Source organism: Nyctereutes procyonoides, unplaced genomic scaffold (assembly GCF_905146905.1).
Source record: "Nyctereutes procyonoides isolate TBG_1078 unplaced genomic scaffold, NYPRO_anot_genome, whole genome shotgun sequence".
Taxonomy (NCBI): Eukaryota; Metazoa; Chordata; class Mammalia; order Carnivora; family Canidae; genus Nyctereutes; species Nyctereutes procyonoides.
In genome coordinates, this window is record NW_026575052.1 from 23,610,206 (window position 1) to 23,637,046 (window position 26,841).

General features: G+C 35.3%; 2 protein-coding genes across 3 annotated transcripts in view; one reads left to right on the forward strand and one right to left on the reverse strand.

Moving 5' to 3' along the window:
• Window positions 1-26,841, forward strand: part of FTO (FTO alpha-ketoglutarate dependent dioxygenase) — a 379,547-nt gene that overhangs the window by 80,766 nt on the left and 271,940 nt on the right. The window lies entirely within an intron of this gene.
• Window positions 21,194-21,618, reverse strand: LOC129513846 (60S ribosomal protein L31-like). The gene has a single exon (XM_055332218.1). The coding sequence runs from the start codon at window positions 21,598-21,600 to the stop codon at window positions 21,232-21,234; it is 369 nt and encodes a 122-aa protein (XP_055188193.1). The 5' UTR covers window positions 21,601-21,618; the 3' UTR covers window positions 21,194-21,231.

Consider the following 26,841-nt stretch of genomic DNA (forward strand, 5'->3'; position numbering starts at 1 on the left):
CTATATCATAGAACTTCCTGCATTTGATGTAGTTTGCTTTTTTAATTGTCTGACGCTTCTCTTATGTGTTTAATCCCATGTAAGCAGGAATATCTGTCTTGAAATATCTGTCATGAAATATTTGTCATGATCACTGTTGTCTCCTTGGGACTTGGCTCTGAGTAGAGAGTGTTTGGAATGTGCACCTTTAGGTTTAAATAAGCATTCCTAGTATACCGTAATGTGTAGCCTGGGCTTTGTAGATAAAATGAGTGAAATCACATCCCAGGTGTGAGATTACTAGCTTCTGGGTTTTGAACCAGGTGTTTTATTTTTATTTGTCCAAGTCTTGGTTTTCATTTCTTTAAAATGGGGATAATGATATCTGTATCATCCTCATAAGATTTTCGTAATAATTAAAAGAGCATAGATTGAAGAGCCGATTGTAGCCAATAAACATGAATGAGATGAGTGAGGAGAAACAGGAACAGAACTTTCAACATTGTCAGTCTGGTAGACCATGACATTAATTTAAGATTAAAAGAAGGAGAAACAAACTTGAGGAAGGTAGGAAAGGAGAATGTTGACTTTGATTTGGGCTTATTGAGTCTCAGGTGCTGGGGGGGCTTGCATGTTGTAATAATATCCTGGAGACAGTTTTAAGTGTAGGTTTGGGCTAGAGATGAGGATTTGAGCGTTACCTTTAAGGAACCCATTATAAGAAGATGAAAATGGCTAAAGAAAGACTGCTTTGAAAGAAAAGAAGGGTATAGGAAGTCTGCTATGAAGGGCAGAGGAAGACCTGATGAAACAGATGAGAAGGAGGGAGCATAGCTAGAGGAATATAGGGAGGATGGGTGATATTACTGAAACCAAAGGAAGAGGGGATTTTGAAAAAGAGATGCAGGTAACTATGTCCAGTGTTTCCCAAATGACCAAGAGGGTGATGCTGCATTTTAGTAGATGGAGTTGGTCATTGACCTTGGGAAGAGTTGTTTCAGGAGAATTGGCAGTGGTGGAAGCCACATCACAGCAGGGTTAGGGCAAGCAAGAGTTTAATTAATGAATTAGTTAATGAATTTTTTAAGGTGGCAGGGATTTTTTTTCTTTTTCTTTAAAGCCTGAGCTAATGTTAAGTACAAAGGATGTAGAGATGAAACCCAGGAAAAGAAAGAGGTTGCTTGATGATGTCCAATAGAACTGTGGTGACTGGCACATGACCCCAAGGATGGCAGGAAGGAATGGAACTATGAGGACAGGCAAAATTATTTATTTTATCAGTCTATTTCTAAACTTTTATTAAGATGTAATTAAATAATATGTATTAAACCCTTAATTGTTTTGTAATTGCACACACATTAATTTCTTTACAAATAATAACCCATTTAATTTAATCTTCATAACAACTTTGTGAGGTACATATGATTGCTATATCTCTTTTATAGAGAGGGAAGTAGAGGCACAAGGTAGTTAAGTAACTTACTCAAGTTCACACAGCTAATAATTGGCAGAGACAGAGTTTGAACCAGGAAGGGCTGATTTTAGAGCCTGAGCTCTTAACCGTTATTTACTCCTGCCTTTTACCCTTGTGTTTGGAGGCTGCTTAAAGAGAGATCTAGTTCATGTAGATAAAATCTGAATAACTGAGTGGAAGGCCTGGTCTTCTGGTTTACATCTCTGATTGGAGTTGTGTATTTTTACAGCATAATGAAATTACACACATGATAGATAAGGTTGCAAGCCTTAGCATATTTGTAGGAGAAGAATAAGTTTATTAGAATTATTATTCATTGTTTCAAAAAGATTATATTTATTTATTTGACAGAGAGAGCACATGTATGCACACATTTTTGCCAGGAAAGGGAGAGGGACAAGCAGACTCCTGTTGAGCTGGAGCCTGACTGGGGGCTCGATCTCATGACCCTGAGATTACAACCTAGCCCAAATCAAGAGTGTGACTCTCAACTGACTAAGCCACCCAGGCACCTCTATTACTCACTTTCTATCAGAAAGTGGTCATTTTTCATTTGTGGTGGTCATTTTTCATTAGTGATATAATTGGAAGAGGAAACTTATGAACATAAAATACACACATTGAATTAAGATTAAATACATGCTGGGATGCCTGGGTGGCTCAGTGGTTGGGCGTCTGCCTTCGGCTCAGGGCATGATCCTGGAGTCCAGATTGAGTCCTGCATCGGGTTCCCTGTGGGGAGCCTGCTTCTCCCTCTGCCTGTGTCTCTGCCTCTCTCTGTGTGTCTCTCATGAATAAATAAATAAATCTTTAAAAAATGATTAAATACATGCTGATGGAGTTAGAGTTTCATAGAATGCCTCAGTCAAGAAATTTTGGTAATAAAGAGTGTGTATTGGCTTCCTGGAATCCTGGGAATGGATAAATGAAGACAAAAAAGAAATAACTACTTTGGGTTATAAAACTATAAAATAGTTATTAAATAACTTATTCTTTCAGGTATTTTTCTTTAACTTTTTATAACTGCTAGGCAAAACTAATAGTTGATACAGCTCTGTCAGCAGCTAAGGGATTTCTGTTGTTGTTAAAGTCATATATCATGTCTTGTATAATTCGCTTGTGGCTACACAAGGGAAAGTATTTAATGTCTGATTATGCAGCACTTGCTGTGGAAACAGCAGAGAGCCAGAAAGGGACAGTAGAAAGCTAAGGATTATTTAATGGACAGTCACTGAGGTCACTTACTGATGTCTTTACTGCAACATCATGTACATCTGCTTTCCCATGGCAGGTTGTTTGATCATGGTTTAATGGTTAAAGCTTTGTAAAATTACAAAGAAGTCAGAAAGCTTATTGGTCTCAAGTGTTATTTTTTACAATTGGACTGCTAGCAAGAAAGTGCTTAGTTTGATCATACTAATAATGTTAAGCTGGGAAAGACACAAGGTGAAATCTCACGGAGTTCTGTTCTCTGACCTTTGAGTAGACTAGTAAGGTAGAAGATCTCAAGGTGGAAATTCCCTGAAGATTAAAATATGATTGAGGGAATGTGACTTTCTCATCTAAACAAGTGTGGCCAAGAGGAAAGTTGTTCTCCTTCTGGAAATGTAAGAGGTGAATTGTTAGGTCCTCAGAGCTAGAATGCAGGTACAATGGCAGTGAAGGAGTTTTAGTTAATCTATTATCTCTTTTTTGTGGTATGGAATTATGTTGCCCTTGTTCTTGTATTCATCTACAAAATTATGGGCAGTATTTTGATTGTGAAGAAGAATCTTGGGTAAGTGAGTATCTCTGTTGAAGGTACTTGGAGATGGCTTAAGCAATCTATAGTTTACAAGGTAGTGCCTCCAGATGAAGTCAAAAGAAGTTAGAATTGTTTTTTCTAAGCCATTAAACCTGAGTAAAGAATCCAACATTTTGGGGATCCCTGGGTGGCTCAGCGGTTTCGCGCCTGCCTTTGGCCCAGGGCGTGATCCTAGAGTCCCGGGATCGAGTTCCGCGTCGGGCTCCCGGCATGGAGCCTGCTTCTCCCTCTGCCTGTGTCTCTGCCTCTCTCTCTCTCTCTCTCTCTCTCTCTCTCTGTCTGCCATAAATAAATAAAAATAAATCTTTAAAAAAAATCCAACATTTTATTTTGTTAGAGGTACTTTTTGCTTTGATATTAATAATATGTTCTTGAAATGTGTAAAGTACCGTTCTCCCAAAGTTCCAGTCCTTTCCACAATCACTCCCCAACCTTTATTTCCTTTTAGATCTTGTTTAGCTGATTTTCACCATAGGAATTTTTTTCTTTATGAAACTTTCTTTTCCTTTTGAAACTTGGACTGCATTCTTAAAATTGATGATTGTAAGCGGTTAGAACTTAAGGTCAGGTTGGTGAGACAAATAGGTTTTGATACTCAAATTATTGTCTGAAGAACTAAAGCATATATTTATATATGTGGTTTGACTTATGAAAAAAATTTCTTGTAAAAATTTTTCTTGTGAAAGAGTAATTTACAAGAAAAAGGAATGCTGTTACTAACTTTGTGGAATACTTGGGAAAGTATGAATTACATTGAAAGGTGCTGTCTTAGGGAGGATATTTTTTAAAGTGTTGAAAACCCTAGTGTTACAGCTTGATGCAAGAGGTAAACTCTATTAGGAACTGAGTAATTTGTTAGGTGCTCATAATAAGGAAAGAGAAATGAGAATTCTTACTAATTAACTTGCTTAATGCCCAGATTTATTGTCTTTACCTGGATATCAAGTATAGATTCTTAGATCTGGAACGGCAAAGATAAAATGGACAAAAGTCATGAACAGGCATTTTACAAAGGAGCTACTGCAAGCAGCACTTAACATATGAAAAGTTACTCGACCTGATTAATAATCAAAGAAATGTAAATTAGGGTGAACTTGTTTTTTCACTTAACAACTTGCCAGAGATTGAAAAGGTTGATAATAATTGATGTGTGAGTAAATAAAGGGATTTTGTCTGTTAATGGACATGAAATGGATACCGTTTTCCTGGAGGGCAATTTCACAATATGAATCAAGACTCTTAAAAGAGTATATACCTTTTGACCTAGTGAATCTCCTGCTAAGAGTTTTTATCATAAAGAAATCATCTGTGCCTTCTTGTCAAGTGATGCAGTAAGCTTATAGCTTGTGTATGCCTTCTGCTCCAAATACATGATTTATGATAGTGTTTGATAACACTATGTTATGATTGATAACACATTAAAAGAATAAAAGATAAAAAAGAGTCCTAGGTGGGTTTTTGGGCAAGATTTTGTGGACCAGAAAGAGAACTAAACATAAAGGGCTAAGCTGGATTGAAGGCATGTCCTATGCAAAGGCTTCAGGTGGGAAATTAAAAAGTAGTGGTTGGGAATTTTAGGTCCTTTGGGAATGATGGGGACTCAAAATTCACTTGTCAAGATGGAATCAGAACTAGGTTCACTGCATAAAGTCAGAGGTAGGGGTGAAGTTGTATTTCTCATAAAGGGGAACTCAAAAAAGACCCACATGTCAGGGGAATAGTTTGTATGGAGCTATGGGTTTTGAGGAACAGGAGAAGATAGTTAAACCTTCCAGAATAGAAACTGATCAGTCTGATTGGTACTTCAAATCACCATGATATGAGACTTGGTCTTGGACTGGTGGCATAGGGATCCTTGTGGAGGCAACTATAAAATCACTATGGAGGGAAAGGTGAGTACAGATGGAGAGAGAGAGAGAGGAAGGGAAAAAGGCAAAGACAAAAAAAGCCATCCACTCAGAATTAGCCTTCAAAACAAAGTACCAGAAATATACATACAGAAAACAAATGTATTTGTCATGTGAACACCAGATGTTAAGTGTAATGTAAGTGATGAATCACTGAATTCTACTCCTGAAAACAGTAGCATACCATACATTAACTAGCTAGATTTTAAATTAAAAAAAAGATAAAAGCCCCCATAGCTAAAAAAAAACTCAACAATGAGAACAAAGAATTATTGCAGATGAGATAAATTTTACAGAAGTCAAAGACTAGGGTGCCTGGCTGGCTCAGTCAATATAGCATGCAACTTTTGATCTTGGGCTCATGAGTTCAAGCCCCACACTAGTAGAGCTCGCCAATAAAACAACACAACACAAAACAAGAGTCAAACAAAAATAAGCATATTCAGATGTTCAGGAAATTCATTTTTTTAAAAGATTTTATTTTATTTATTCATGAGAGACACAGAGAGAGAGAGAGAGAGAGAGAGAGAGAGGCAGAGACACACAGGCAGAGGGAGTAGCAGGCTCCATTCAGGGAGCCCGACGCGGGACTCGATCTGGGGTCTCCAGGATCACAACCCAGGCCGCAGGCGGCGCTAAACCACTGTGCCACCGGGGTTGCCCTGTTCAGGAAATTCAAAGGAATAAATAGATCCATCATTTTTCTAAAAGTGAAAATTTAAAATGTCCTCAAATACGCACAAGTGGTACAGGAACAACTATAGATAAAAATGAACCAGTTCACAATTTTGGAAATGAAAAGTAATGTCATATAAATAATAATAGGTGGGGTGAACTTTAGATAGAATTAAAAGGAGAATTGATGAGTTGGAGGAGAGCAGTAAAGAATTCTCCCTGAAGGTCGCATGAAGAGACAAAAGATTAAGAGAGGGAGAGCAGGAGGGAGAGAGAGAAAGAGAGAGAGACAGAACAATAGAATGAGAACATACATTTACCAGACTTGGGGTATATTGAGGAGTTCAAATATATGTCTGTTAGGAATTCAGAAAAAAGACGATGAAGGTCTTGATGGAGAAGCAACATGTGAAGAGCTAGAGTTGAGACTTTTCTTTATATAATGAAAGACCTGAGTCTTCAGATACTTTCAGCAGGACCATCCTGAAACTGTAGAATACAAGGGACATAAAGAAAAAAAATCTTTGAGATTTGCCCCTCTCCCCAAATGCAGATTATTTACAAAAGAAAGATTCTTAATAGCAATAGTAGATGCTGGAAGATAGGAGACTATAATTAATTTCCGTTTTTAAAACTGATGAAAAAATACAGGTATTTTCAGTCATAAAAAAAGACCTGGAAAGGAGAGTTACCATCTATGAATTCTAACCAGGATAACCGTTACAATTTAGTAAGAACAAAAGCAAATCCAGAAGGAAAGTTTTTAATATAGAAAACCAGGGTCAGCATATAAATGCAGCATATAAATGGATGGAAAATTAATTATCGATTTAAAATATTACTTTTCTGTTTTAAAATAACTGCAAAACTAAAACTCTGGATAGCAGTAAAGAGAATATGAGAAAGAAGCAAATCCTGTGTGATCTGGTATTAGCGCCTCAAAAGAAGGTACACAAACTAGTATTCCTGATTTCTAAGAATGATCTGAAAGCATATGATACATTTGAGAGCTAACTTAGATGAAATGGATATTTAGGAAATGTGCATTACTTAAATTGCCTCAAGAAGCAGTAGAAAGTTTGATTAAAGTGATGAAAGAAACTGAATAGTAACCCAAGAGTTTATGCTCCAAATGACACCAGGTCCAATTTTGCAGGCAAGATAAACCATATTTCAGTAATCCTCGCTTTCCCCCTCTCTTTTTTTTTAAAATCAGTTTATTGAGATATAACTGAAATACAATAAGCCACACATTTTTAGATTGAAGAACTTGATAAGTTTTAACACATGTATAGGCTTGTTGAATATTATGTTACCCCTGTAGTTTCTTTGGGCATCTTAGCAATGCTTCCATCATATTCCCTCCAGCCCTGGCCTCAGTCAACCATGGAGATACATCCATGTTGTTGTGTGTATCAGTAATTCATTCTTTTTATAGCTGAATGTTGATTTTTGTTTTGATATACCACAAGTTACTCTTTTTTTCAGTATACTCCAGTTTCTTTATTTGTTCACTTGTTGGTGGACATTTGTTTATTTCTGATGATTGGCAATTGCAGATAAAGCTGCTTTGAACGTTTATGTACACATTTTTGTATTGACATGTGCTGTTATGTTGTAGCTCTGTAACTTTTAAAGAAACTAGCAGATTGTTTTCCAGACTGGTTGGGGGACTGATTGTCTTCCAGACTTGTTTCCTGTATTAAAAACTTTCACTCTGGATTCACTTTTGTTCTTACTAATTAAATTACATATTAATTTAATTGCATATTAAAGCAAACAAGAACTTTAATCCACATCTTGTATCACATATAGAAATTAACTCTAAATGAATAAATATACTAGTATAAGACCCAACTATAAAAATTAATATAAAACTTTAACTATAATACCAATAGAAGAAAACATAAGAAATTCTTTGAGTCTTTAAGTTAGGCAAGGCATTTTCCTCTGTATGAAACCAAAAGCACAATCCATAAAAGAAATATAATTCTTTAAGAATAATTTGTTAGAAGGATTATTTTTCTTCTTCTATTGAATTAATTTTGAATCTTTGTCAGAATCCATTTACCACAAATAGGTGTGTCTACTTTGGGATTGTTTTTGTTCCATTTATCTATTTGTCTACTTTTATGTCTGTACCACACTGCCTTGAATTCTATGGTTTTATATAATGAGAGGTAGAGTGGAGTACTTCAACTTTATTCTTCTTTTGCAAAGTTGTTTGCCACTTTAGGTGTTTGCATTTCCATATAAATTTTAATTTTGTTAATATTTATAGAAAAAGCCTTACAGGAATCTTGGATTGGGATTGTATCATCCTGCAGGCAGTTTGACATTTTATTGAGTCTTTTCATCTATGAACATAGCATATCTCCACATTTATTTAGAAATTATTTCATTTCTTTTTAGCACTCTTCTAGTTTTTCATGTGTGAGTCTGGAAAAACCTTTTGCCAGATTCATCCCTAAGTAGTTTTTAATTTTTGATGTTACTTTAAGTGATATTTTAAAAGATTTCAGTTTCATTTATTTGGTTGCTGATATTATAGAACTGATTTTTGTATATTGATCTTGCTGCCTCGTCCTGCAGGTTGTATTCCTGCAACCTTGCTGAGCTTACTAGTTCTGGTTGCTTTCTTGGTAGAGCCTGTATGATTTTCTATATTGGTGCTTGTATTATATGCAAATACAGACAATTTTATCTTTTCTTTATTTCTTCCTAGTCTAGATGGCTTTCGTTTCTTTTTCCGGCTGTACTGCACTGGCTAGACTCTTCAGTACAATCTAGAGTAGAGGGATGAACAGACATCCTTGTCTTGAACAGACATCCTTGCCTTTTTCTGGATCATACAATGAAATCATTTAGTCTTTTCATCGCTAGGTATTGTGTTAGCTATATGGTTTTCACAGATTCCTTTTATCAGGTTGAGGAATGTCCCTAGTTTACGGAGTGTGTTTAGTTTAGTAGGATTGATGTTGGGTATTATCTAATGTTCTTACTGTATCAATTCATATCACCATATGGTTTTTCTTTCTTCGTCATCAGTAAAGGTGATTATTCATAATATGACTTATGTCAATTTTAGAATGTTAAACCTATCTGGCATTTCTGGAATAATACTTGGTGATGTATTTTTTTTAATGTGTTGTCAGAATGAGTTTGCTGTTTGTTAATAATTTGTATATTCATATTCCTGAGGAATAGTGTTCTGTAATTTTATTGTAATAATTCTGCATGGTTTTGGGATTGAATTTCATTAATTTTTTGGATGAGTTTGAATAGATTTGATATTTCTTTGTGAAATGTTTAATAGAATTTGACAGCAAAGGTTCTGAGTTTTGAGTTTTCTTTGTGGCAAGTTTTAAAAATACAAATTCAATTTCATTATTAGATTAAGGGCTCTTCAGATAAGGGCTCTTCAGATTATCTTCTTCAGTGAACCTTGATAATCTGTGTCTTTCAGGAAATTTTTTCATTTTGCCCAAGTTGTAGAATTTATTCATCTAAGTTCATAATACCTCCTTACTTACCTTTTAATTGGCACGTTGAGACTTCAGTGTTTTGTTTTGTTTTTCCTTATCACTATAGCTAGGTATTTTAAATTTTCTTTTCTCAAAGAACCAGCTTCTGGTTTCTTTGATTTTCTTTCCTTTTCTGTTTTCTGTTTCATTAATTTCTATTCAGATCTTTTTTTTTCTAGTTTTTTTTTTTTTATAATTTTCTTTCCTCTGCTTCCTTTAGGTTTCATTTGCTCCTCTTTCTCTGTTTTCTTTAGGTGGAAGCTGAGGTTATTGGTTTGAAACCATTTTTCTTTTTTTAAATAATAGGCATGCACCTATAGTTATATCCCAGAAATCTTGAAAATTTTTTTCATTTTCTTTGAATTTAAAATAGATTCTAATTTCTTGTTTTGTTTCTTCTTTAATTAATGGATTATTTAGAAGTGGGTTATTTAATTCCAAATACTTGAATTTTGGATTTTCCAAATACTTGAAATTTGGATTTTCAAGATCTATTTCTATTATTGATATTTAATTTTATTTTGTTATAACACTGCACCCCCCCCAGCTTTATTGAGATATGATGGACATGTAACAATGTGTAAGTTTAAGGTGTAAAAATGTGATGATGTGATATATATATAAATATTACAAAATGATTACCACAATAGGGTTAATTAAAACCTCTGTCATCTCACATAATTGCTTTTGTGTGTATGTGTGTGTGTGTGATTATTTAAGATCTACACCCTTAGCAATTACCAGTATTGTTAACTATAGTCATCATGCTGTACATTAGAGCCCTAGAACTTACTAGTATTATAACTAGAAGTTTGTACCTTTTGACCAGCATCTTCCATTTTCCTTCCCCCAACCCTCATTCTGGCAACCATCATTCTGCTTTCTGTTTCTATAGTTTGGCTTTATTAGATTCCACACGTAAGTGAGATCATATAGTGTTTGTCTTTTATCTTTCTTAGTATAATGCCCTCAAGGGTTTATCCATATTATCCCAATTGGCAGGATTTCCTCCTTCTCATGGCTGAATAATATTCCATTATATATATATGGTATATATAATATATATAATCTTTATCAATTCATCAAAGATGGACACTTAGGTTGTTTCCATATCTTGGTTATTGTGAATGATACTGCGGTGAACATGGAAGTATGGATACCTCTTTGAGATCCTGATTTCATTTTTTTTGATTTTGGTTTTTGTTTTTGGCCATGTACCTAGGAGTGGGATTGCTACATCATATGGTGGTTATATTTTTAATTTTTTGAGGAAGCTCCATATTCTATTCCTGCCAACAGTATATAAGGGTTTAGATTCTCTTTTCTCACCAAGACTTGTTATCTCTTCTCTTTTTGATAATAGCCATTCTAACAGCTATGAGATGATACCTTACTGTGGATTTGATTTGCATTTTCGTGATTATTAGTGATTTTGGACACCTTTTTATTTCCCCTTCATGATTTTCATGTCTTCCTTAGAAAAATATCTATTCAAGTTCTCTGCCTTTTTAAAAATCAGATAATTTTTTTTTATTTTGCTACTGGGTTGTATGAGTACCTTATATACTTTGTTTTTTTTTAAATTAATTAAAAATTTTTTTACCTTATATACTATGGATAATAACTCCTTATCAGAGAGCTGGTTTACAAATATTTTCTTCCATTCTATAGATTGACTTTTTATTTTGTTTGTTTCATTTGCTTTGCAGAAGCTTTTTAGTTTAATATAGTCCCATTTATGTATTTTTGCTTTTGTTGCTTGTGCTTTCTTTTCATGTCAAAATAATTGCCAAGATCAATGTCAAGATCCCCTAATTTTTCTTCTAGGAGTTTTATGATTTCAAGTCTTTTTTTAAAAAAAATATTTTATTTATTTATTCATAAGAGATGCAGAGAGAGAAAGGCAGAGACATAGGCAGAGAAAGAAGCAGGCTTCATGCAGGGAGCCTGATGTGAGACTCGATACCGGGACTCCAGGATCACGCCCTGGGCCAAAGGCAGATGCTCAACCGCTGAGCCACCCAGGCATCCCTATGATTTTAAGTCTTATGTTTAAGTCTTCAATCCATTTTGAGTTAATTTTTGTGACTTGGTAATGTAGGGGTCCAATTCCATTCTCTGCATATGATTATCCTGTTTTCCCCATACCATTAATTGAAGTGACTGTTCTTTCCCCATTGAGTATTCTTGGCTACTTTGTCAAATATTAAATGACCACATATAGGAAAGTTTATTTCTGGGCTGTTGATTCTGTTCCAATGCCCTCTATGTCTGATTTTTATGCCAGTAACATAGTGTTCTTATTACTATAGCATTGTAGTATAGTTTGAAATCAGGAAATCTGAAATTCCCAACTTTGTTCTTTCTCAGGAATGTCTTGGCTATTTGGGAATCTTTTGTGGTTCCCTGTAAGTTTCGGATTTTTTGTTGTTGTTGTGAAAAAAAGCCATTGGAGTTTTGGTAGAGATTGCATCAAATGTATAGATGGCTTTGGGTAGTATGCACATTTTAGCAATATTAATTCTTCTAATCCATGAACATAGGATACTTTTCCATTCATTTGTCTTCATTTTATTTTATCAAAGTCTTATAAATTCATCTTTTATTAATTTAATTTTATTATTTTTGACATTATCAATAGAGGTGTTTATCCAAATAGTTCATTGTTAACGTAGAGAATTGGAACAGATTTTTGTGTGTTGATTTTGTATTCTGTAACTTTACAGAATTTTTTTATTCTAACAGTTTTTTGGTGGAGTATTTAGGATCTTCCTGTAGATAAGTTCCTGTCACCTGCAACCAGAGACAACTTTGCCTCTTACTTTTTTTTTTTTTTTTAAGATTTATTTATTTATTTGAGAGAGAGTGAGCAAGCAGGGGGGAGCAGAGGGAGAGGGTGAGAGAGTCTCAAGCAGACTCTACACTGAGCACAGAGCCTGATGTGGAGCTTGATCTCACCACCCTGAGATCACAACCTGAGCTGAAACCAAGAGTCAGATATTTAACTGACTATGCCACCTAGGCATCCCTGCTTCTTCCCTTTAGATTTGGATGTCTTTTATTTCTTTTTCTTGCCTAATTGCTTTGGCTAGGATTTCTAGTAATATGTTGAATAGGAGTTGTGAGAATAGGCACCTCTCTCTTTTTTTTTTTTTTTTAGAAGAAAAGCTTTGAACCTTTCTTTATTAAGTATGATGTTAGCTGTGGGCTTGTCCTAAATGGCCCTTATTATGTTGTGATACATTTTTTTCTATGCCAAATGTTTTTATACCAGATTTTTAAGATAATTTTTAATCGTGCCAAGAATGGTGTATTTCATCAAATGTTTTTTTTAAAAACCTTGAGATGATCATATGATTTTTACCTTACATTTTATTAATGTGGTCTACTACACTTAATTTATGTATATTGAATATCCTTGCATATCCAGGTATAAATACCACTTGATTATGGTGTATGATCCTTTTACTATGCTGTTGAGTTTGGTTTGCTAATATTTTATTGAGAATTGTTTTTAGGGGATCCCTGGGTGGCTCAGTGGTTTGGAGCCTGCCTTTGGCCCAGGGTGTGATCCGGGGGTTCCTGGATCAAGTCCCCCGTTGGGCTCCCGGCATGGAGCCTGCTTCTCCCTCCTCCTGTGTCTCTGCCTCTCTCTCTCTCTCTCTCTCTCTGTGTGTGTGTGTGTGTGTCTATCATGAATAAATAAATAAATATTAAAAAAAAAAGAATTGTTTTTATTTCTATCAGGAATATTGGCCTGTTGGGATGCCTGGGTGGCTCACTGGTTGAGCATCTGCCTTTGGCTCAGGTTGTGATCCTGGGGTCCTGAGATTGGGTCCCACATCAGGCTCCCTACAGGGAGCCTGCTTCTCCCTCTGCCTATCTCTCTGCCTCTGTCTGTGTGTCACATGAATAAATAAAATCTTTAAAAAAAAAAGGAAAGGTACACCTGCCTGACCCCAGAGATTTTCTGCATCAAACATTAAAAAAAGAAATATTGGCTGGTAGTGTTGTTTTGTTTTGTTTTTTTCTTGTATCATTACTGGGCTTTGGTATCAGGGCAGTGCTGGCTGTGTAAAATGACTTTGGGAGTGTTCCTTTCTTTTTAACATTTTGGAAAAGTCTGAGCAGGATTTGCATTAATTCTTCTTTAAATGTTTGGTAGATTAACCAGTGAAACCATTAGGTCCTGGGCTTTTCTTTGTTGGGAAATTTTTGATTACTCATCGAATCTTTTTACTTGTTACTGTTATGTTTAGAGTTTCTATTTCTTCATGATTCAGTCTCAGTAGGTAACTGCTTTCTAGGATTTTATCCATATCTTCTAGATTATTCAATTTATTGGTATATAATTGTTCTTATAATCCTTTCCATTTCTGTGGCATCAGTTGTAATGTCTCCTCTTTCATTTCTGATTGTGTTTAGTTGAATCTTCTCTCTTTTTTCTAGCTGGTGAGCTAAGGGTTTGTCCATTTTGCTTATCCTTAAAAAAATAACCGGAGTTGTTAATTTTTTTGTTCTTTTCCTTTTTTTTTTTTTTTTTGGACTCCATTTCATTTCCTTCCATCCTGCTTTTGGTTATTTCCTGCAAACATGGCCTTAGTTTGTTCTTTTGGTCTAGTTCCTTGAGGTTTAAAGTTAGGTTGCATATTGTAGATCTTTCTGTTTTCTTAACTTAAGCATTTATACCTATACATTTTCTTCTCAGAACTGCTTTCACTGCATCCCATAAGTTTTGATACGTTATTTCCATTTTTGTTTGTTTCAAGATATTTTAAAATTATTCTTTTGATATCTTCTGTGACCTGTTGGTTGTTCAAGAGTGTATCATTTAGTTTGCTCATATTTGTGGATTTTTCAGCTTTCCTTCCGTTACTGATTTCTAGTTTCATACCATTCTGGTTAAGAAAATACTTGGCACCATTTCAGGTTTTTGTTTGTTTTGTTGTGTTGTGTTTTGCTTCTTGTTTTTTTGTTTGTTTCTGTTTTTTTAATTAGCTAAGACTTGTTTTGTTGCCTAACATAGGATCTGACCTAGGGAATGTTTGTGCTTAAGAAGAATGTGTATTCTGCTGCTGTTGGATGGAATGTTCTTTATATGTCTGTTAGGTCCATTGGGTCTAAAGTACAGTTCAAGTTTAATGTTTCCATATTGATTTTCTATCAGGATGATTTATCCATTGTTGAGAATGGGGTATTGAATTCCCCTACTATTATTATATTGCTGTCTGTTTCTCTCTTAAGATCTTTTAGTATTTGTTTAATAGTATTTAGGTGCTCCAGTGTTGGGTGTGTGCATACTTAAAATTGTTATATTCTCTTGATGAGTTGATCCTTCTGATATTATATAATGACCTTCTTTGTCTCTTGTTAAAGTTGAATTAAAGTCTATTTTATATATGTATAGCTACCCCTTTCCGTTTTTGGTTTCCACCTTGCATGGTCTTTTTCCAGTCCTTTACCTTGAGCCTTTGTGTGTCATTAGATTTTAATTGAGTCTCTTCATACTTGGGTCTTTTTTTAAAAAAAAAATCCATTTAGCCACTCTACATCTTTTGTTTGGAGAATTTAATCCATTAACATTTAGAATAATTATCAATAGGAAAGGGCTTACTATTAATGCCATATCATTAACACATATTAATAGTGTTTTGGTTATCTTGCAGTTCTGTTTTCCTTTCTTCCTCTCTTAGTGTCTTCCTTTGTGCATTGATGATTTTTTATAGTGGTATGCTTTGATTTCTTTCTCTTTATGTTTGTGTATCTACTATATAAGTTTTGGCTTTATGGTTCCATGAGGCTTCCATAAAAGATTTTATACATATAACAGACTGTTTTATGCTGATCACAACTTAACTCTACCTGCATACAAAAACTCTATCCTTTATTATTTTTTTAAATATTTTATTTTTAATCTTCACAACCGTTGTGGGGCTTGAACTCACAACCCTGAGATCAGGAGTCACGTGCTCTACCAACTGAGCCAGCCGGATGCTCCATAAACTCTGCCCTTTTATTCTTTCTCTTTTATGTTTTTGATGTCTTTTTATATTGTATATACATTAATAAATTATTATAGCTGTAGTTACTTTAATGCTTTTGCTTTTGTCCTTTAATTTTTTTACTAGTTAGCACATCACAATATTACACTTGGGGATCCCTGGGTGGCGCAGCGGTTTAGCGCCTGCCTTTGGCCCAGGGCGTGATCCTGGAGACCTGGGATCGAATCCCACGTCGGGCTCCCAGTGCATGGAGCCTGCTTCTCCCTCTGCCTGTGTCTCTGCCTCTCTCTCTCTCTGTGTGTGACTATCATAAATAAATAAAAAAATAAATAAAAATAAATAAATATTACAGTATAACTCTAATAGAGTTCTGAAGTTTACTGTGTACTTTACCTGTATGTTATATATATTCATCCTTTGGAATAAATAGTATCCTTTAATTTCAGCTTGGAGAATTTTTTATTTAGCATTTCTTGTAAGTCATAGCTAATAGGGTTGAAGTCAGATTTTATCTGAAAAAGTCTTTATTTTTCCTTGATTTTTAAAGGACAACTTTGCTAGATAAAGTATTTTTGGTACTTTTGGTTGCCATTTTTCCCCCCAGCACCTTGAGTATATCATCCCACTTTTTCTTGGTGTGTGAGGTTTCTGCCGAGAAATTCACTCTAGCCTTATCAGAGTTCCCTTGTGGGTGACAAACTTCTCTTGCTGCTTTTAAGATTTTCTCTTTGTCTTTGATTTTTGACAATTTTATTATAATGTGTCTTGAGTTAGAACTTTTTGAGTTGAATCTGTTTGAGTATGGTAAGGGCATCGTGAATTTGGATTGCCAAATGCTTCCCCAGATTTGGGAAATTCTCAGACTTTATTTTTTGGAATATGCTTTCTACCTCTCTCTCTTTTTGCCTCCTTAGACTCCAGTAGTTCATATTCTGCTTCTCTTGGTGGTATCTCATAGTTCACGTAGGTTTTCCTCACTTTTTTTTTACTTGTTTTCCTTTACTTGGGTAATTTCAGAGGTCCTGTTTTTTTCCTTCACATGGAATTACTCCCAGTAATTCTGCTTGACCCATTCTGCTGTTCGTACTGTCTATTGTATTTTTTATTTCATTCAGTGTTTGATTCTGTATCATTTCTGTCTCTTTGTTTAACTTCTAATTTTGTTCATGTATTGTTTTCCTAATTTCATTCAGTTGTCTTTTTGTGTATTCTCATAGCTTATTGAGCTTTCTTAAAACATCTATTTTGAATTCTTTACTGGGCAATTCACAGATCTCTATGTCTTTAGAGTTGGTTACCAGAAAATTATTACAATTCTTTGATAGTATCACAATGCCCTGATTTTTTTCATATTCCTTAAAGTTTTGCATTGCTGGCTCCTCCAGTCTTTACTGACTGACTTCCAGAGAGAAATCCCTTTTGTCAGCCCTACTAGGGATTTTGAGGCTTTCTCAAATATATGGATATCCCTCTTCTACACTTTCTGCTTCCTCTTGTGTCAGAATTCTTAAGTTTATATGTCTTCTCTCAGTCCTGCAAAGCACGACTGAGTACTGATAACTTGCCTTTTGCTTTTCCAAGGGCACCGTTAAATGCTCAGGTTTGTGGTCTGTCCTTGATCCACAGATTCAAAATGGTTTTCTGTGCTTGCTCACTAGCTGTCTAAAAAAGCTTGCTTTCATCAACTGCCTACCTGCAGCAGAAGGGGGTTTGTGGGTGAGAACTGTGGAGCACTGGGTGCCTGTGGGCCAGTTGGAAGGATCAGACCAATGGGTAGGGTGACCCACCCCTTGTGAGTTGGCCTTCTAATGGAGTCCATGGTATGGTTAATAGGATATTTGTCCCTTTAATATGTATGTTTTAAGCCTTGGCTATTGTTCTCCTAGCCAGTCACTATGCCCCAGTTGTAAAGCTCATAACTTGGTACTCTTAGTGGGATGAGAGAGAAATGGTCCTCTTTGGCAGCATCCCATACAGATGTGGAAGCTGGCTGCTCACTCACACAGTTTCACTTTTCACCATAGGAGAAATCATGGGCTAAGAAGGGTACTGAGTACTCTGTGCACTGACCTGTGCCCCCTTGTAGGAGAAGTAACATGGGTAACATCAAATCATTCCTCTTATTCTTCCAACATGTCTGGTCATGGATTTTTCTTGCTCCCATGGTGTGTTGGAGCTTCTCCACTGGATTCTGATACTTCCCAAAAGGCCCTCTAGTCCATGGATAATCATCTAAGTCAGTGTTCCTCAGGGCTTCCTGGACCTTGGCTTAGACAGGGCTGGAGCCTATTCATGGGCCAGTTTGCGGTCTGCAGTGGACCCAGGTCTGTATGCCTGTTAGTTGCTACCAGGTGGGTGAGACGCCTCCATGATCCCTTAATATATGGTCCTGGATCCTACAGCTCCCACATAAGGCACTTATGTCTGTGGATGGATACCAAATTGTTTTTGTTGAGGGGGCATACAGTTGAGTGATGTCTTACTCAACTATGTTTCTGACATCATTCTCCCTCAGTGAACATATTTTTAATGATCTGAATTTTAAGAAATATATTGATATCTAGATATGTCTATCTTGCAGTATGTTCTGTGTGCATTTGAGACAAATGTGTGTGTTGTCATTGTTTGGTTAAGTTATATAAATATCAGTTAGGTTAAGTTGGTTTATAGTGTTGTTCTAGTCTTCTTTCTGAATGTTCTGTTTGTTCCACCAGTTACTGAGAGAAGAATATTTAAACCTTTGACTGTAATTGTGGAATCCTCTATTTCTTTTTGCTGTTCTATCAGTTTTCTCTGCATGTATTTTGTAGATCTGTTGTTAGTTGCATAGATATTTAAGATTACTCTGGTCTCTTGATGAATTGACTCCTTTATCATGGCATGACTCACTTTACCTCTTAAAATATTCTTTGCTCTGAAACTCATTTTATTTGGTATCAATATAACTTCTTGAACTTCCTTTTGATTAGTACTACTGTGGTAAATATTGTTTTCCACTCTTACTTTCTTAAATCACTTTTTATTGTCACAAAATATGTGTAACATAAAATTTAGTATTGTAACCTTTTTTGAGTGTATAGTTTTATAGCATTAACTACAGTCATATTATTGTATCCATCCTTTAACTTTTAACCCATTTGTTTCTTTATTTGAAGTCGATTTGTTATAGGCAGCAGATAATTGGATATTGGTTTTTTAAAATGTAATCTGGTAGTCTCTTCCTTTTAATTGAATTGTTTAGACTGTTTATATGTAATGTGATTGTTATGTGGTTGGGGTTAATTCTACTGTTTTACCATCTACTCTTCTCTTTTTTTCCATTTCTCCCTTTTTGGATTGATTTTTCATAATTCTATTTTATCTCCCTCGTTGTTTTATTACCTGTAACTCTTTGTTACTATTTTATGGATGTTTTAGGGTTTCTAGCATCTATCTTTATCTAGGATATTTCTTTAAGTAGTACTATTGCACTTCAAATGTAATTTAAGAATCGTATAACAATATACTTTCATTTCTCTTTGACCATTATGGGATTGTTGCAATGTGTTTCACTTCTATGTACATAATAAACCCCACAATGTACTATTATTTTTGCTTTAAATAGCTATCTTTCATAAAGATTTAAATAGTAAGGATAAAGTCTTGTATATTTCCAGTGAAGTTACTATTTTTGATTTTCTTTCTTCCTTTGTGTAAACTCCAGTTTCTACCTAGTGTCTTTTTTTCTGCTTGGAAGTCTTTCTTTATCATTTCTTACAGTGACGCTTTGCTGATATTATTTTTATTTTTCTGTAACTGCAAACATGTTTGTTTTGTCTTTGATTTTGAAAGACATTTTGGCTTAGTGTAGAAACCTAGTTGACAAATATTTTTCTCAGTTCTTTGAAAAAATTTTTTCACTGTCTCCTGGCTAGCATTGTTCCACGATATTTCATGTAATGATTTGTTTCTGTGTGTGTACTATGTAATGATTTGTTTTTTTATATATATACTGTTTCTTTTTCTCTGCTTTTAAGATTTTCTGTTTTCATTGATTTTAAATAACCTGATTATATTGTGCTTTAGTGTTATTTCCTTATGTTTTTCATGCTTGTGGTTCTGTGAATATCTATCTTGAATCTGTGGATTTATAGTTTTCATCAAATTTGGAAAATTATATAGTTTTATCAAATCTGGAAAATTTTTGGTCAGTTCTTTTTCTTTTTCCCCATTCCCTTTCTTATTCTTTGGTGACTCTAATTATATGCATTTCAGTGGTTAAAGTCCTCTCACAGCTCACTAATGCTCTGTTAATGTTTTTTGTTTGTTTTTTTTTAACCTGTGTTTCCTCTTGGATAATTTCCATTGATATGTTTTCATGTTCACTGTTCTTTTCTTCTAAGATGTATAATCTCTCTTGAATCCTATCCTGTTTGCATTTCATCTCAGCCATTGAGGTTTTCTTGTCTAGATGCAGGATTTAATTTTCTTTATTTCTTCTGTTCCTCTACTTACCATATTCAATCTATTGAATTTATGAATCACAGTTAATGTCACTTTTTAATTTTTATTTATTTATTATTTTTAAAAGACTTATTTATTTGTCAGGGCATGAGGGGCACCAGGAGAGGGTGTGGAGAGTATCTTCAAGCAGATATGCATTGAGCATGGAGCCTGATGCAGGGCTCTGTATCACAGCCTGACCCGAAATCAAGAGTCAGATGCTTAACTAACTGAATAATCCACGTCCCCTTACTTTTTAAAATGTACTTCTGTTATTTGTACCATTTTGCAGCCAGTTTCAATTGATTGATTTTTCTCTCCATTACTTTGCCTTGTAGTCTTATCTTGCTTTCCAAGGTTATAGTTTTTAATTGGAAACAATTTGATGATTTTAGTCTTTTTTTTTTTAAGATTTTATTTATTTGAGAGAGAAAGAGAAAGAGAGAGAGAGCGTGAGAGCATAAGCAGGGGGAGGGGCAGAGGGAGAAGCAGCTAGACTGATGAGGAACTTGATCCCAGGACCCTGGAATCATGACCCGAGCCAAAGGCAGATGCTTAATTTACTGAGCCACCCAGGCTCCCCTTAATCCTTTTAGTCTTGGTTTAAGATTTCTAAGAAAGAGTGGAGCAACAATCTAGGGCTACTTTTGTGTTACTACTGAGGTAAAAAACTGAGAATTTTTCTTGATGTTTTGTGGATTATGAGATTTTTTTTACTCTGGCTGAATTTGTGGTCTGCAACAGTGTAGTTTCCCATTATTGGAAACAGTAAGAAATGTGAAGTAAATTTCTTTTTTTTTTTTTAAAGATTTATTTATTCATTCATTCAGAGAGAGCGAGAGAGAGGCAGAGACACAGGCAGAGGGAGAAGCATGCTCCATGCAGGAAGCCCGATGTGGGACTCGATCCCTGGTCTCCAGGATCACACCCCGGGCTGCAGGTGGCTCTAAACCGCTGCGCCACCGGGGCTGCCCCGTGAAGTAAATTTCTTAAAAGAATTTCTTGAAAGCATTGTAGAGCTACCAAGCAGCCAAGACTTGGGTGTCCAGAATTAGTGGTATAAGTGTATGTGTTAAATTTAAAAAATAGGATTGCTTTTAATTAAAATCATTTAAGATTTTTGTATTTATATTTACTTTTTTTTTTTTTTTTTAAATTTATGATAGTCACAGAGAGAGAAAGACAGAGAGGCAGAGACATAGGCAGAAGGAGAAGCAGGCTCCATGCACCGGGAGCCCGATGTGGGATTCAATCCCTGGTCTCCAGGATCGCGCCCTGGGCCAAAGGCAGGCGCCAAACCTCTGCGCCACCCAGGGATCCCTATATTTACTTTTTTTTTTTTTTTTTTTTTTGCAGTTTTATACCTTTATTTGACAATCAGCGATTAGTTCTCATCCACATTAACAGTCTGTAGATTTTTGAAAGTGGTGACAGGTACGTAGGTAACCAGCGTGTAGAGCTTGCTTGGTGAATCTTCATCCTCGTTACGTTTTCTGGACAACCACACACGGATACGATATGGAATATTCCTTATTCCTTTGGCCCAGATGGCTTTGTTGAGCCTGGTGTCAATGTGCAAATATGGAGTTCCCATCTCCTTCATGGCAAATTTCCGGATCTCTTTGAGTGCCCGAGGGGCACGCTTCTTGAAACCCACTCCATGGATACGTTTGTGAATGTTGATGGTGTATTCTCTGGTCACTACCTCGTTGATGGCAGAATGGCCCTTCTTCTCGCCACCCTTCTTTGCCATTCTGCCGGGCCCTAGTTGGAAAGGACCTATATTAACTTTTTAAGGTAAAAATTGAACAGTTGTTAAAAGATAAAATTTCTGTTGCTTCTTCATTGGAGTGGTGGAGTATAGTGGAAATGACCTTGTACTTGGGAAATGAGAATATGAGTTGAGATTTTCCCATGACCAGCTACATAATCTCTTGCCGGTCACCTTGTATCACTGGATGCGTTTTTGTTTCTTCATCTGTTCTAAAATTTTACAATAATTTTTATTTTTATCAGTGTAACTAATTGAGGCATTTTATATATATAAAATTTTATGGAGAGCTTTTATATGTTTCTGCTGTAGTTCACCCAAGTAAATTAATATCTGAATTTCTCATGTAGTATTAATTTATGGCATAAAGTATAATTTGGTGGGTTATGCATAGATTCTTTTATAGATAATTCATAACTAGTAAATAAAACTAATTTCCCAGAATAAGGGAGAAAAAATAATAAGTGGTTCCTAAAGTATATTGAGGGTTTTTTATGTGCTAGGGTACTATTCTTAGATTTCTATATGTGTTACTCATTACACGTCACATGGAGATAAGAGACTAGTTCCAAATCATATATCTAGATGGATAGGACTGATAATAGAACTAACTTTTGGCTTCTTAGCTCATGCTTTGTTATATAGACCCCACCCTCTATTTGAATGCCATTTCCTTAATATCTGAATAGGTTATTATTTATAAAATGCACTAATATATGTAACTGATTTTATTTCATTCTCAAAACACACAAAACATGACAGTGTTTTAAAGATGAGTAAACTGTAACGGATTTTATTTCATCTTCGTGAGACTCTATGAAACAGTCTTTTACAGATGAGTACACTGAAATCCAGAGAGGTCGATTTGGGTGTACCACATGTGGGAAGTGATGAGTCTGGACTCAAATTCTACTCTTTCCTCCAAATTCTCTTTATTTTCGCCATGCCATTATTTTCAGCGAGCAGGGGAAAGTGAATACTAAGTTTCTTAAAGTGGTTAAAGTACGTTGTTTTTCCTTTCATTAAAAGCAAATATGGCATATGGGTATATGAAATATTTATTTATACTACTTTTGGCTTAGCTAGTTTTTACTCGTCTTTGTGGCGTTAGTTTGATGTATCTTCCTCAGGGAGGTTTTACATACTCTCTCAATGCCCTGCTTAAAGACTAGGTCAATTTTTCCACTTACTACTTGAAACCCTCCAAAGATCAGGTGATTGTTTTTACACTAAATATTCATAAGCTGTTACTTGGGACTGCATCTTGAAAAGTATCTAAGAACAAAATTAGATTTTTATCGAACCTGACAAAATATGATTCATAGGTTAAAAATTATGTTGAAAATGAAAAATGGATAAAGGATAAGAGTAGTTAGCAATGTAATCTGATGAGACTGAAGAAAATATACTTTATTTGTAGGTGAGCTACCTCTGCGTATTATGAGTCATAACCTGGTTAATCTTTTTTATGTAATTACTGTATGATTCGCAAACCATGTCTCTCTTTGATGAGATTTGCAAGCTCAGGTATAGCTTAACTTTTCACAGCAAGTCAAGAGGCTCAGGGTGAAAGTTCTACCTCTAGCTTCAACCTTTGTGGTTTTGAGTGGCATTAAGGTATGTGTTTTGTTTCCTTGATAGAGGTCTGGAAATGGGGCATAGTCCTCATGGAAGGGCCTTCATGTGCTCCTTCTACCAGGTGGGAGAGCTTGGGTCTTGCACTCTCTGGCTTTTGTGCAGCATTTGTGAGCAGCTTGATGTATTTGACACCTGTGTGACAGCAAGGAAGTGTGCGAGCTGACTGGTGTGCAGTAGGGCCCAGCTGTGTGGATTTATCTGTACATCAGGCCAAGGAGCCTCAGTTAGCCAGATCTGACAGTCAAACACGAGCACCTTCTACCCCCACTCAGGAGTGCATTTTAATGTTTGTGTGTTTACCAACTACTTGGCATTTGACACAAAGAAATTGTCAGAGCTCTGGTTTTTTACCCCCCTACATTCTTTAGTGTACTGATCTATGATAGTTTCCCCCCAAATACTTTATTGTATATCACAAAAACATACATTTTCTAAAACAAAGTAAAATATCATGGCATCTGCATTTTTATATGAATTTTACATTAAGAATTAGTAGATAATATGTTTGAGTTAGTAATAGGTAATGTGTTGAATTGGCAGTATGTTTACACGCTTCTAGAATCAAAACAATATACCTAGAATATTTTGAATAGTCTTGTTTCACCCATGTCCCTGTCTAGTTATTTCCTACCTCTGCCTGCAGGCAACCATGTCAGTAATTTGTCACATATCTTTTATATGTTCTGGATGCACATATGAGCAGATATTTTGTCCTTGCCTTTTACTTCCTGAGATATTTTGGCGAACTTTTTATTTCACTAACAGGGAAGCTTCCTCATTCTTGTTTGCTGTTGCATTGTATCTCATTGTGTGGATGTACCATAGTTTATTTAACTGTTCTCTGTGTGGAAACACTTGTGTTGTTTCTAATCTCTTCGTTTAGTTGAGATAAAATTTACATACCAATATACTCATTCTTTTTTTTTTTACTCATTCTTTTAAAGTGTACAAATAAGTAGTTCTAGTATGTTTCCAAGTTTTTGTTCTACAGATAGTGATCCAGTGGGTAAACTTGCATGTATGTTCTTCTGAACATGGTGCAAGTAAAGTATATCCATAGAAAACAATCCTTAGAAGTAGTATTTCTGAGTCAATGGGCAAATGCATTTAAATTTTGATAGGAGGGCCCAGGCCCTCCTATGGCCCTCTTCCTTTGGCCCAGGGCGCACGATCCTGGAGTTCCATGATCGAGTCCCGTGTTGGGCTCCCGGCATGGAGCCTGCTTCTCCCTCTTCCTGTGTCTCTGCCTCTTTCTCTCTCTATGTCTCTCATAAAATAAATCAATAAATCTAAAAAAGATAAATAAATTTTGATAGGATTGTCAGTTGCTGTCTATCAGTATTGTACTAATTTGCATTCTTGAGTATAAGAGGACTTTTTCTCTATAGTCATGCATTCTAGAGGGACTTTGTCTTTTTATAAAGCAATCTTAATTTTTAAGAAATATGTGAAGTTCATGAACTACCAATTTAATATTAATTCCTGATTGATTTCACCAAGGTGGGGATGACCAAAAGTTCTTTTTAAGTTCATAAATATTATTGATTATAATTGATCTCATTAGTTAGTTGGTAAAATTGTAGGCTGTGAATGTTGATACACAGAACAGATTACATATGTGTGGTCTTAAGTGGAGTGATTTCTGGATCTGCATTCTCTCCTGTCATGTAGATACAATGATGCTTACAGTATCAGAATTAAAATTTCCAGTGGAAGGAGAACATTTATATTCTCCTTGCTCTGTAGTAGGAACATTCCTGTGGAATTTAAGGCTTTTGATACAGCTTTTCAAATTCTAATTTTTTTATACCTGATACACTGGACTTCAGTTGAGCTGGAAAATGGTTGTTTTTAAAATGTTGTAGCTAAAGTATTAATTATAAATAGAAATTCAGCCTCCATTGATGCTTGTTGATCTAATCTCATTAAGGTAGAGTATTTAATTTCTTAGAGGTGTACATTTGTGTTCCTTCATATATACAGATTAGCCTTATAGACTTGCCTGAAGAGATCTTAAGGTGATATCTATCTATTTATTTATTTATTTAAAGATTTCTGAAGAGATATTAAGGTGGTATTTATTTATTATTATAAGGTAGAGTCATATCAATGTTGAGATATCATTTGTACTTGAATTAATCAAGAATTTTAACAATGTGTTTAATTTTTTCCCAGCATTTAAGTATTCTGTCTATAAAAAGGACTGGCAAAAGATTCATAGGAAAATGTGGGCTTTCTTGAGGTTGAAGTGACAATTGAGGTATAGATTTTGATTAAATTTGTGATGAAGTACGTAAATTTGTAAGTATATGAATGGAAATATCATTAATTCTTTCTGTGCTCCCAAATAATGGCCAATGTCGAAAACACATGAGCCACTTAACCAATGATTTGTCTAAACTAATAGTTCGTTTTAGTATTATAGATTCTTCATAAAGGAAAGCTATTAATGGTTTAACTAATAAGACAGTCTTATCATGTGTTTTTTTCTTTTTTTAAGATTTTATATATGTTGGCAAATTGAACTCCAATAAAAAAAAAAGATCTTATATATTTATTCACGAGAGACACAGAGAGAGAGAGATAGAGAGGCAGAGACCTAGGCAGAGGGAGAAACAGGCTCCCTGCAGGGAGCCTGATGTGGGACTCCCTCCTGGACTCCAGGATCAAGCCCTGGGCCGAAGGCAGACGCTCAACCGCTGAGCCATCCAGGTGTCCCAGTCTTAATCGTTTTAGATGAGAAAATACCTAGAGTCCAAGCAGAAAGCTTTCATTAAAGAAATAGACCAGAATTTTGTATGAGTAATATTTAGGGTTTTGCCTCTCTTAGATCAACTGGTTACTGTATTTTTATTTCTTTTTTCTTTATTTACCTTGGATAATATGCAAAAAGATACAGAGAGATTTAAGTTCTGGCCAAAGGTTTTTTTCTCTGGACTACTCTGTGGTGGGTCTTTGAGAAAAGGCTGCTTTTCTTGGACAAGTGAGGGTGATAGGGTCCCCATGTCTGGTTGAGCAGGTTGTTCTCTGCATAAAGACATTGTCCATTGAAGCAGGTGGGGGCTAAATTCCAGTTTGTGTTTCCCAAGCCACGCCTGTGGAATAAGGCTACAATGACCCACAGTGCAGCATACCATTTTCTAGTTTATAAAGGTGCTGATAACAGCCTGAATATGCATTTTATTGCAGTTTTACTTAAAAATCAATTGTTTCTACCTCTTCTTTTTTTTTTCGAGAAATTTTCTGTAGTTATAGGTAATTCCTATGCGAAATGTGTGTCTATATATACACACACATAATGCCATTTATATGCCATGTGGGCTCACACACACACACACACACACACACACAGACACATGTTTGTAGATTACATAGGTATTCTTTGAAAAAAATCCCTTAGAAGGAGAGCGTCACCTTATATGTATTCAGTTCTTTATAAAGTACTTTATAATTTGAGGTTCTCACCTGATTACTTTGAATAGTATGTTACTATTTGGGAAGACACAGAAATGGCCTCAGACATTCCAGTTCACTATCCATTCTTGCTGTGTATGCTTAAAAACGTTTTTCTTCATAAAATTAGAA

Bases quoted from the DNA above. Each gene is read 5' to 3' on its own strand.
- LOC129513846 (XM_055332218.1), bottom strand. From the start codon at position 21,600: ATGGCAAAGAAGGGTGGCGAGAAGAAGGGCCATTCTGCCATCAACGAG.